The sequence below is a fragment of the Lepidochelys kempii genome, chromosome 4, assembly GCF_965140265.1.
Source record: "Lepidochelys kempii isolate rLepKem1 chromosome 4, rLepKem1.hap2, whole genome shotgun sequence".
In the NCBI taxonomy this organism is placed as follows: domain Eukaryota; kingdom Metazoa; phylum Chordata; order Testudines; family Cheloniidae; genus Lepidochelys; species Lepidochelys kempii.
This window is the reverse complement of record NC_133259.1, coordinates 29,855,636-29,868,557: the sequence shown is the minus strand read 5'-3', so window position 1 is coordinate 29,868,557 and position 12,922 is coordinate 29,855,636. Positions and strand designations below refer to the sequence as shown.

General features: G+C 39.2%; 2 protein-coding genes across 2 annotated transcripts in view; one reads left to right on the top strand and one right to left on the bottom strand.

Annotated features, from left to right (window-relative positions):
- INTS12 (integrator complex subunit 12) overlaps nt 1-4,043 on the top strand; it is a 32,586-nt gene extending 28,543 nt beyond the window's left edge. Inside the window, exon 7 of the mRNA XM_073340836.1 lies at nt 1,711-4,043. Coding sequence (XP_073196937.1) covers nt 1,711-2,292 — 582 coding nt within the window. The 3' untranslated portion in view covers nt 2,293-4,043. The remainder of the gene's footprint in view (nt 1-1,710) is intronic.
- Nucleotides 4,044-11,088: 7,045 nt separating this feature from the next.
- The window catches only part of ARHGEF38 (Rho guanine nucleotide exchange factor 38), a 56,149-nt gene continuing 54,315 nt past the window's right edge, over nt 11,089-12,922 (bottom strand). The window contains exon 14 of the mRNA XM_073340837.1: nt 11,089-12,115. Coding sequence (XP_073196938.1) covers nt 11,930-12,115 — 186 coding nt within the window. The 3' untranslated portion in view covers nt 11,089-11,929. The remainder of the gene's footprint in view (nt 12,116-12,922) is intronic.

Here is a 12,922-nt window from a genome sequence, read left to right as displayed (position 1 = left end):
AGAAGCAATCAACAAAGTCTTTTGTTCATTGATGCCTCACAATGGTTTGACTAGTGTCTATAGGCCTTCCTTTTGGGGGGAGGAGACAACACCTCTTGTAGTATTTCACACCTGGTAATGCTTCTCTGTTTACAGTCTTAGCAAGCATTTTTATAGTTATAGAGCAAACACTTAAATATTACCTTATAACATGGGATACAGATGTTATAATTAAGATTAATACAGGTAGCATCCTACAAGCATTTCATGAAGTCTAAACACATTCTTGTAACTCTAATATCTATTTTAATAATGCTAACGCACAGGCAAGCCAGACTGGTTTCCAGCTAGGCATTTGTCAGCATTCAGTGAGGCCCAGTGGCCTTGGCATAAGCTGGCACCTGGTCTGCCAGTGTCACAATGTCTTCCTTACGGGGGGCTATGCCAGCATAGCTAGTGTAGTTGCAGCATACACTGACAGAAGTTTTGCTGCTGGTTTACGAATACCACCTCTCCGAATGACGTTGGCCATGTCGACAGAAACATTCTTCTGTCGGCATAGCTGCGTCAGCAAGGGGGATTTTATTGTCATAACTGTTTCCTTAGGGGGTCGTTTTTTCACACCCTGGCTAACATAATTGTGCTGATGTAAGTGTTAGGTGTAGACCGAGCCTAAGCATGCTGAAATCAGAAGAACTATTCACATGCATAAAGTAATTCATATGTTTAACTGCTTTCCATGTGTGGGAGCCCATATGGATAATATGATGCCTATGATGCAAACAAGTATTCACGTGAATAACTTTATACATCCGAAAAGTTACTTGTATAAATGATTGCAGGATCAATGCCTAATTTCAGTCATAATTCTCAGCATTTAGAAACTGCATGGATGTGCTGTGGGGGGGAAAAATGTGGTTTGAGCAGAGGATTGGAGCTGAGAACCTCTACACCTTAACTCAGACTCACTGAATAACTTTGGGTGAATTATTTAATATCCATGTATCAATTTTCCCCAAATGTAAACAAAGGCTAACTATTCATGAGGTGTTGTGAAGATTAATTACTGTTTAAAAGCTATTTGAAGATGAAGAGCACTACAGAAGTGCTGAATATTATTCATTGTAGCTCATTAACAGAAACACTAAATGGAAACAAATCCAGTAACTTTTGTGGACAGTTTAAGTGTGTATGTGGTGGGGGCATGGCAGGTATAGGGAGACAGGAATCAGGAGGGCTGGGGGAAAATACTGTTTTTTATAAAATGATCAAGAGACTCTGGTATCTGCATTATTTTCATTGCCTGGGGTCTGACTATGTGATAGACCATCTCTCATCTTCTTAAAAGCTGCTCAGGGTAACAGAATCACACACAATCTAGTGGACTGCCTTTCTCGTTTATACTTCACAAGTGTTGATCTTTTTAATTACTTTAGATAGACTGCCTTTTATAGAGTTTAGTGAAGGATCATTGTGCCATATGGTATCTGGTTCGCTGGTTAGAAAAAAGGGAAGAAATGATAATATTAACTTCATTTTCAGTGAAGACAAAGGCTCTGCACCTGTCTCCTTTCCTTTCTCTGTGTTGCTTTTGACTGAGATGATCCAGGATAAAATATCAGAATATTGTCTAATGGATATTTTTGTGTAAAGAATCTGAAACTGAAGTTTGATCATAACCATTCCTGCTATTTGTTGAAACATTGCTAATATAGGATTGATTGATTTTAGACCGCAGCAGCAGTTTCGGGGAACTCAACCAGTACCAGTGTTTCCTCTTCAGCAACCAGTGGCCTTACTGGATGGGCGGCTTTTGCAGCCAAAACCTCCTCCACGGGTCCATCAACTGCCAAACTGGGATCAACAGCACAGAGTACCAGCGGAAAGCCTGTAGCCTCCTCTAATAACCAGAAACCTGTGGGTTTGTCAGGGTTAACAACATCTAAAACAGGACTAGGGTCAAAAATAGCTTCCAGTAACAACAACACAAACCCTGTTCAACTAAAACCTCTTCCACCTCTGACCTTGGGGAAAACAGGTCTGAGTCGTTCAGTTAGCAGTGACAACGTCAGCAAAGTAGGTCTTCCTAGTCCAAGCAGTACCGCCTCAGGCAGCAGCAGCCAGGTGAATAGTGGGAATGGAAGCAGTAGCACAACAGGTAACAGTGGGAGCAGCACCACCAAATCAAGTGCAGATTCTGGCAATCAGTCACTATCCCTAAAGGGCCCAACTTCTCAGGAATCACAGCTCAACGCTATGAAAAGGTTACAAATGGTCAAGAAGAAGGCTGCCCAAAAGAAACTGAAGAAGTAATAGAGCTGTCTGTTAATCTTCTTTCTTTGTTTCTTCAAAACAAAGATATGTGTGAGGTATAACATACTTCATTTAATAAATATCCATGCAGATAATTTCTAGATTGGCTTTTTTTCCTTATAATATGCTTAACAATGTAAATCTGTGTATTTTCTCCATCTACAACAGACTGTAAATATACTGTATGCTTCAGATCTAGCGGACTAACATGTTCCCTTTCCTTTCTCATGTTTGAAGAAATGTTTGTTCATATTTGTTTAAAGTTTGCGTAGACAATGTATTATAGCATTTGCCAGTGGTGATGTAATAACTAAGGATATGATTTAGTAATGGAGGTCATGGATTTACTGGCCGTGACTTTACTGGATTTCCGTACTTCGGCTTCAGCTGTCAATGGCAGGGGCGGAGCCCGGAGCTCCCGAACTGCAGCTGGAGCAGGGGCTGTGTTGCCGCCTCGGCCCCTGTGGCAGTGGGGCTGAGGCTGTCAGTCCCCTCCATGGGGTCCCGGTGTCATTTCTACCCTCCCTCCTCTCCCCGTTATTTTTAGTGATAGTCACAGCTCCCGTGAATTTTTTTTTTTATTGCCTGCAAACTGTCCACTCCTTTTTCTAAAAATAACTGTGACAAAATCTTAATCTTACTTATAATTAAGGATGCAGATTGGTTTACAATGTTACATTTGTTTATACATGTGCATAACTTTTCTAACAATTCTCCTTTGAGGCCAAAACTTTATTTGGTCTCTGTGAATGACTTTGGGAAGTTTGAAAAACCTTTAAGGAAGTTGTATTCTGTATTTCGCACTACTGTGACCACTCCTGAAATACTGTGTCCAGTTCTGGGGTCCACACTTCGAGAAGGATGTTGAAAAATTGGAGAGGGTTCAGAGGAGAGCCACGAGAATGGTTAAAGGTTTGGAAAACATGCCTTCTAGTGAGAGACTCAAAGGGTGAATCTATTTAGCTTATCAAAAAGAAGGTTATTCACCGTCTATAAGTACCTACATGGGGAACAATAATTTTAATAATGGAGATGTTATTTAATCTAGCAGACAAAGGAGAAATAAAATGGAAGGTCTGGAAGTTGAAGCTAGATAAATTCAGACTATAGATAAGGCAAAAAAATTTAAGTGAGAATAATTAACTATTGGAACAATTTACCCAGGGTTGTGGTGGATTCTCTGTTATGAGGTTTACATCAGGATTGGATATTTTTCTAAAAGATGTGCTGTAATTCAATCACAGGTATTGGACTCAAACAGGAATTAATTCAGGGAAGTCCTATGGCCAGTGCTATGCAAGAGCTCAGACTGAATTATCCATAATGGTCCCTTCTGGCCTTAAAACATAACATGCTTTTTTTTTTTCTAAGCTCAAATCACTTAAACTTCGGTATTTGTAAGTATTATATGTAGGGAAACACATTTTTATATATACACTTCATGAATTATACTCGATGCGTTATCATTTTCAATCAGCATGTTAATATAAGTATTATACATCTATTAAACTGTTACTTTCCTGAAGCTACAGCATTTCTCTCACAGTGAGTTTTCAATGGAGAAGTTGTGCAGAATTAATGAAATTCCAAATGAGAAAGTTCCTTAGGAAAAGCTATTATCTGAAACGGATTCCATGAAGAAACTATTTAAACATATATACCTCTATTGAAAGTGACCATTTGAAAGAGTGCATTTCATTTTCAGCTATCAAGGAAGCTTATTAGCAGCCGTGTTTTGTTTCTTTCCATAAGTCACCGTGGCACAGAGGGGAGCAAGAGCATTAGAAAAGAGACATATAGGCTCCCTCAGCTGAAAAATATGGAGGAGCAAATATAAAATATTAGTATGAATGTTCTTTTGAGTTCACTGATGCTACAGAAAACCTTAAGAGATTCTGGTTTTAAGAGGAATGAAAAAATAGAAGTAAAGGTGTGGTAGAGACAACTATCTGCAGGCTTAGATCTTGAACTAAACACTTATATAACACTTTACTTTCTCCAGTAACTGCAAAAGTATAAGCCATTGAATCAATTTCTTGTGTTTTGGTGACGTGAGGAGGGGAAAGCTGAAGAAAAGAAGACATGCCAATTGTTAGCTTTCTTATGTGTATTTCTAAAGCACCTAAAATCATGAGATTATTTTAAGTATTCCACACTTTATCTACGAGCTACAAAACTCACAAGTTTTGCTTGTTGCAAGGGAATAACACACCAGCATAGCCCAGGAAATGAGGCCTCTATCCCCTTAACTGTTCACCTTCCATCATAACAAACATGATGATGATTTAAAATGTGTGATTTGTTGAATTCAGCTTTTTCCTAGAAAAGATGAGCTAAGATACCTTTCTGATTCTCAAGTAGTAGTTTTATTTACAGAACTAAAGAAAAACCACTGTCAGGTGCTAGTCGAACTTACATTCTTTTTCAACTGTACTATTTTCTGAAAGAATAAACATTTTCTTTTCTCTCCTTTTTATTGTCTGTTAACTGCCAAAATAGTTTGAGTAACAGCACAGATGATAAGAAATAAAGAAATGTGTATGGCCTCTGCATCATCCCTATTTCCACCCTCATTCTAGCATAGAAGGTTTTTTAATGACAACATGGGGGGGGAGTGGAGACTGTGACAAAGTTCTTGCTCTACCTTGGTGGGTCTTGCGCTTATTGGCGGATTTGCTCGCCTTGGAGCTTCATGGCAGCCCTCAGCTTGGCCGTTTTCTGAATTCACAGTCCAGGTCGACGACTCCTGTGTCTGACCAGGAGTTGGGAGGATTTGGGGGGAACCCGGGCCCGCCCTCTACTCCGGGTTCCAGCCCAGGGCCCTGTGGAATACAGCTGTCTAGAGTGCCTCCTGGAACAGCTGTGCGACAGCTACAATTCCCTGGGCTACTTCCCCATGGCCTCCTCCCAACACCTTCTTTATCCTCACCATAGGACCTTCTTCCTGGTGTCTGATAATGCTTGTACACCTCAGTCCTCCAACAGTCTGCGTTCTCACTCTCAGCTCCTAGTGCCTTTTCCTCCCGGCTCCTCACACGCATACCACAAGCTGAAGTGAGCTCCTTTTTAAAACCCAGGTGCCCTGATTAGCCTGCCTTAATTGATTCTAGCAGCTTCTTGATTGGCTGCAGGTGTTCTAATCAGCCTGTCTTAATTGTCTCCTGAAGGTTCGTGATTGTTCTGGAACCTTCCCTGTTACCTTACCCAGGGTAAGGGGACCTACTTAGCCTGGGGCTAATATATCTGCCTTCTGTTACTCTCCTGTAGCAATCTGGCCTGACCCTGTCACAAGACATTAAACTAGATTTTTTGTGCAGATAAGGAATTTTTTTCCTTGTAAATGGTGTTCTATGGGAATGGCACATATACTATGAAATGAAACATAAAAAATAGATTTCTTTAATGGCAAGTTTACACCTAAGTAAAGCATTTACTTCATTGGTAAAATTTATTCTGGCAGGAAAGCATCAAAATCCTAATTTGCAAAGTGGTCTCAGCACAGCCTCTGAACATGTGTATAGTTTTGCTCATGGATAAATGTGAGGGCCTAAAACCTTGAAACTTCAAATTATGTGATTTGCTTTAGGTTTGTCTGGACTAGAAAGAAAAAGAAGTGTACAGTTTATTTGTTTTTATTAGCTAGTTTGAGATAACTAACCCAATTTGCAATACCACTAAAGCAGCTCACCTAGATATAGTTTAATGCTGTTACAATTGTATTATCTGATAGGGAGTTGGTGCTAAGTTGCCTCTCTCCTCTTTCTTTTTGGAATATTAATGAGGCTAAATCCTTAATACAAGTCTGTCTCTTCCCATCTAGGTAGGCCAGGTCTACCTTTGAAAGAATTTGCTGATATAACGATACCAGTAAACTCCGCCAGTAGAGAGACAGATAATATCAGCAAAAGAGTTCTTTGGTATAGATTGTACCAGTTCCCTAAATGAAATAAGCTATACTAGCAAAAGAGCATGTAACTGCATCAACACTAGGGAGGCGTTTTGCTGGTATAAATGTGTAAAGATTAACTCCCCTAACTGACGTTATATCATCAACAGTTTCTAGTATAGACCTGGCCTAGGGCAAATGCTTAACCTGAACTCATCACACACAAACTGTTGGAAAACAATAGAATGCAGGAAACAATGGCTTCTCTGCTTTAGGAAGCATAGTCAGGACAGAAGGAATAAAAATTCCATCTGTCTGCAAGAAGAGAACGTTCATTTTACAGTGTTGTTCAATGGAACCTACCTTACCAAGGAATCTGTTCCATGAGAAGTACAAGGCTCCAGAACTGTCATAAAGTGTGATCTATTATTTAGAGACTGGAGAGCAGGACTTTGAGGTTCTAGGTTGACTCTGCATTACTATGTGGTTTAGAAGTAACAGCATCTCCCTGCCTTAGTCCAGATCTACACTACAAATGTTTGTCAGCATAGCTGTGTGGTTGGGATGTGGAAAAAACTCACCCTCTAGCCGACATAGCTATGCTAGCAAAATGCCGTGTAGATGTAGTCATGCCAACAGAAGAGCACTGCTTTTGGCATAGGCATTTGGGGAGGTGCTGTTACTGTACTGACAGGTAAAACTCCTTCTTGTCTATGTAAGCTGTGTCTGCAATAGGGAGCTTCTGCTGGTACAAGTATACCAATAGAGCTATACTGGCAAAGCATTTGTAGTGTGGCTGTTGCCTTAGCTTATCCATCTTGTAAATAGGTGGTCTACTATTTTCCTTCCTCTGAGAGGTGTTGGGAGGCTTATTCTTCAGAAATGACCATGTTCTGATCACTTTGCTTTCGCTGAATGCTACTTTATAAGTGGTTCTGCAGGAAGTAATTGGGAATCTTACAGTGCAAAGTGCTATTCATTGTGAGTAAGCGTATCAGAATCTGGCACAAAGTTCTCTGAAAACTGGGAGTGAAACATGCTTTTCGCTATTACAACTCATGATTGATCCTAGAGTAAGACAGAGAACTAATAATATTCACAAATTAGGAGCCTAGATTACAGCTAGGGAAGGACAGAACCAAACTAACTGCTCCCCAGCAGTTTTCTCAGAATATTTTTAAACCTTGTTCAGTGCCTAAATGGAACTTTATAAATACTGATAGATTGACAAGATAGATAGGTATAGACAAGTGCAGTGTATTATCTGTTTGAAGCAACTGTTCATTTCCTCTGCTCTGCTACCATCGTGATCACAGCATGATCTCTAGTTGATAACAGAACGGAAAATAGGTCTTGGATCTGTGTTCTATTGTGACACCATGCTTCAGGCAGAAATGTATTATTTTTAAAAGAAGACAACACAAAAGTGCAAAAATAATGTTTATTATTACAATAATTTAAAAGGAGAATTTAAAAATTTGTGTGCAAACAATATTGCTATAAATGGAATTTACAATAATAAATCTGGATTCACTCAGCATTGTCAGAACTATATTTTCTATTGCAATTATTGAGTCTATTCCTGAAGCCCTTTCTCATACAGGAAACCCAACCCCACTACAGCACTGGGCCTATTATGTGCATTTTTTCTGAGCTTTCATAAAGTAAAAGCAGGAGTGTTTTTGAAGTTTACACATAGATGCTAACACACTGAAATGTATTAATTTAAAACCAAGTATTGGAAGGAATAATTCTCAATGTTTTCCCAGAAAAAGTGAATAATATCCTGTCTAGGACAGGGACCGCAAACACCCCCAAACAAAAGGAAGATAGTCAAGTAGGTGGTTGCCAAAGATAAAACTTGAGTCCCTGTGTCACTGTTTGGCTTTGGAATCTACTGGGCTTGAAATTGCTGTGCAGAGCACAATGGCATCACTTTTAAAAAAAAATCCTATCAAAGAAGAAACACTGTGACAATGTTGGCGCCAAGGTCTACAAACACTTAAGCAAGTTCATAATCCCCTTGACTTAAAGTAAGTACAGTGCCGTGCTTAAGTGTTTGCAGGATTGGTGCCTTATTGGTTTACTAAACTGGAGCCTACTCTTACTCCACTGAGGTCAATGAAAGTTTTGTCATTGATTAACAGGAGCAGGCCCTTGGAATACTGAAGTCATGTCTGCATTAGAGAAAAATTGCCCCTCCCCCCCATCACACCTTTACTAAAACCAGATTGCCTCCACTGATGTGAGCGATGTAGGGAACCCTAATGTAGATGGGTCTCTAGTGTTTTAAGCACTGTCTCAACTAGATCTGCTTTAGGCAGGTCCCATTAGAATTTTTGCCAAATTCCTCCAGTGTAGGCAAGGCATTAATTCAGACAGCTTCTCATCATCATCTTGGCAATGCTCTTGGCTTGAATTTATTTTAAAAACAGATAAAAGTTGGAAAAATAAATATATTTTCATTCATTTATAATAATTAAAATTGAACAAGGTTTCAGAAATGATCAAAGTCAATCCCATGAGTCAATACGGAGTACATTACAAATGAAACTTTTTGTGACTCCAAAGTGATTGTGGTTGATGGAAGAAAGCGGATATAATTCAAGCTATATAGATTTTTTTTATCCTAAAATATACAAAATATATTCTATGCACCAGCAGTTAAGGCTGGAGTTTTCAAAAGGGCGTGAGGGAATAGGCTCCCAAATCCCAGTGAAATTCAGTAGGGCTTAGGTGTCCAACTCCCTCAGATTCCTTTGAAAAGCCCATCCTTTAATACTAGAGTACAGTCCTTCATTCCTTGTGAAATCAAGACACTTAGGCCAAGATTTTCAAAAGTGACTAGTGATTTTGGCTGCAATTTTTTTAAATCAATTTGAGACACCTGAAAACTGGCTGATATTCAGAGACCTTTAAGAGGCTCAAGCTAGGCACCCAAACACTGAGGCATCCAAAATCACTAGTCCCTTTTAAATATCTTGCTCCCTAGTTCTTTCATTTAACTACAGTCCTGAGCATACAAAGCTTCATCACTGCGTTTCTAGGAGTTTATTAAGCCTATTACACAATTCAGCTACTTTAAAAAACTTTCCAGCTACTGCAGATAGCAGATCCTCTCTAATTAAGATATTCTGAAATATAAGACATGCTGAAAAACTTCTTGTGCGGGATCTTTCCAATAACAAAACTTTTTTTTGTTTTTAGTGCAAAATTAGTGCAATTTGTTATTGGAGTATATTCAACTCTACGCGCTGGGCTTTGAGCCCCATAGTCCCCATTAAATATAATGAAGGTTGCGGAGCACCAAGCTGACATAACAATCGACCCAAAGGTTTTTTTTGTTTTTTACTTGACAGAAAGACAATATTTACAATATCAACTGCATTCTGAACGGATCAAATGGGATGGTAACATTTGTTGAAGGGATAGGCACATTCCTCTAATGGAAATTGCAACAGCTAGGTACAGTCCTGTGCATCACAAATAAGGCAGTGTAACCACATTGTTAATTATTTATCATTTGGATTGTGATCGATCACAGAAGTTCAAATACCAAAATCTGTATGTCCACACCAGTGAACTTTTCTCAAGCCTTTTCTGTCATACAATGTACAGAGCGCTAAAGTACTTCAATGACCTGCCACACTTCTCCTCTTCTGAGAATTCAACAAGTTTCTCTCCCTGGGAAAAATTAAAGCTAGATTTTTCTTTTAAGAGACCTCTTTGTTTGCAGTTCATGAGCAATCCTAACCTCTCTCATCCTTCCTTCGCTGGTAGTCTCCTTTTATTCTGAATCCTGTTAAATGGATTTTATCTTTAAATGCTACATTTGGGCTCGGGGAGCAGGAAACTTGCAGTCAGTGGCTTTATTATGACAGTTGCCTATACGTATTGTTGACCATGCAGTCTGATAATCAATTTTCATAGTATTGTCACTATCACAGTCAGTCATCAATGATGTTGTGGGACAGAAAATACCTAACAGGGGCTTATGTTAGTAGGTCACCATTTCAGGTCAGAGGTGGGCTACAGGTCTTATCTGATGACTACGGTAGTCCATAGGAGTCTTTCCACTGATTTCCATGTGTAATTGATAGGAACCTATAAGAGCAGTACTGCAGTGATCACATCTTTCCTCATAATTTTGAATTTCTGTGTTCACTGGTGATATCAAAGTATTTAAAGCTACTTTAGTGATCAAAGGTTGGCCCCTAATCCTGCAAACACTAGAAAATCTAATTATTGCACAGTCAAATACATTGTTTTTTTCCACTGTCCAGTCTAATGGTCATATAGTCCAAGACTAATAGAAACATCTGAAGGAGATACTGTGTCACACTGTGAGTCCTGGCACTTAGATGCACTTCCTCAAGGCTGTTGTCTCAATGATTAGTCATGCACCCCCAAAGGGGTCACATACGCAATAAAGCAGTGGTTTTCAACCTTTTTTTATTTGTGGTCCACTAAAAAATGTTAAATGGAGGTGTGGACCCCTCTGAAAATTCAATCTGTGGTCCATGGACCGTACCATAGAAGTCTTAGACTGAAAACTGACTGAACAGAATTCAACTATAAATGTTGCATGTGCTCTCAGCACAGCATTTGACGCAATGTGAGAACGGGCACTAAACTGTGGGCTTCTATGGTAACAACAACACTTCCAGGTTTTGACCTGTAGGTGGGAGTAGTCGCATACTTTTGATTGATCAGAAAAACTGAATGCCTTTTCTGGAATCTGAAACTGTATTTTCATAGTCACCTTTTGCAGACCCCTTAGACATAGTCTGGGGACCCCTAGGGGTCCACAGACTTCAGATTGGAAACCACTGCAATAAGGCATTCAAATGAAGTCACCACTTGATTTTATTTTAAAGTCTAATAATTGCGAAAAAATCAGGATTTGTCAATGTGCAGATCTCCAAATATAAACATATTAGTGGGGCATATATCTAAAGCTGTATGGTACAGATTTAAGTTATGAAAAATTACACATTGTGCATACTACATATGTCATTATCAAAAGATAACTTGCTTATTTCTCAACCAATTTTTTTTATTCCAAATTTGGCAAAGTGCACTTCTCTGAGTGAAGGCTAGGTACTTGCCAGGTTTTAAGTTTTAAAACAGCTCTTTTTGAGTGATCAAGTACCAAAAAGGACAATGTTCTTAAAAGACAACTTTTTTCACCTCTAATAATTGATAAATGGCTTCATGGACTTCCTATAAATGTTCACAGCCCAAAAGTAAAGTTCTGAGAATTAATAGGGAGTTGGGGAATAGGGAATAGTCATCTCAATCTGAACAACAGAGTCTTTACGGCAATTCTGATGACACAATTTATCCTTTTCCAAGGTTAATTCTCTTGGGTTCACATATTATTTGCTAAATATGTTGGAGAGGCACCCCTAGAAAGGTATACGTTTAGCTGTGCTTTTTATTTATGTGTTAACTCCTGACTTATGAAGTATAGTACTAAGAGAGTGAATGAATGAGTAAAGAAATAGCAAGCTCTCCAGGACATTCATCAGAGAGAATCTTGTTAAACACTTCCTCTTCCTCAGGTCTTGACAAAGTAATGGTTTTTAGCATGCAGGAGTTCTCAGTGTAGCTTATGTACCTCTCCAGATATTATAGCTGGGTTATAAATCACTTGTGCGTTCACTCTGCTTGCTGTAAATTAGAACAAATTATTATTTTGACTATGAGTCACTATTTCAGAGAAAATGATCACAACAATCCTTTCTGTTCCTATGCATATGTCATCTTCCCAAGGTAATTAGCAGGTACATATCCTTTCTGTCCTTTGGCTTCTGCTAACCACCATTCTTTATTGCCGCTCAGGTCAGAAAACTGGAGTATCCGAACCCGCTGGTACTCCTGAAGGCTGAGTTCCTGATGGCTTCTTGCTTGAAATGCATAAACAGCATAGAAAGTCTGAAAAAAGAACCAACCAGCAGAAGGGGTACATTTTATATAAAAAAAGGCAATTAATACAAAATAAACTTGATAATTTCAACAAAAAGACCCAACAAAATCTGCTGTAACAGGGTATTCTGGCCTTGTAAGAGTAGAGGGGGCCAGAAGACCCCATTCCAGGGAGTTGGAATGAACAAAGGCCCAGAAAATGGCCTGGTAGCAGAAGAAGGGAAGTGGTCCCAGGGAATTAGGAGTTGGATGGGAGGGAAATCCCAGGACACTATTCCTTTAAGGGCCTGGTGTCAGGAGCCCTGTAGTGTGGGTTAGGGGTCCCCTCTGTTTCAGTGTATCAAGAGGAATTTTCTGGTGAGGGGGCAGCATATAGGCTACCTTCTCCCTCAGAACAAAGATGAGCCAAGCTGCTTCGGCTGGCCCCCAGCTGTAAGGAGGTTGAACATTGAAATTGTCAATGGAGGATGTGGGGAGAGAGAAAGTTGCCTTGGTCTACGAAGGAGAAGAAGTAGGGGGATGAGGAATGGCCTTAGATAAGGAGAAAGGGGAAAAAAACACTCAATATAATCAGGATTTAAAAAAGTAATTAAATGAAAAACAGGATAAAAGTCAACATTTCATAGTAGTCATATCAGTGACAGAAGATGTGAAAATAGGAGATGTTAACCCAACCAAAATGGCAGAATGGATAAAACAAAGTGTTGGTGATGTACAAAAAGCTAAAAGAATGCAGGGTGGAGCTCTATTGATAAAATATGCACATAAGGAGCAAGCTGAAAAACTTCTTAAAAATGTAACCTTAGAGAAAATGAA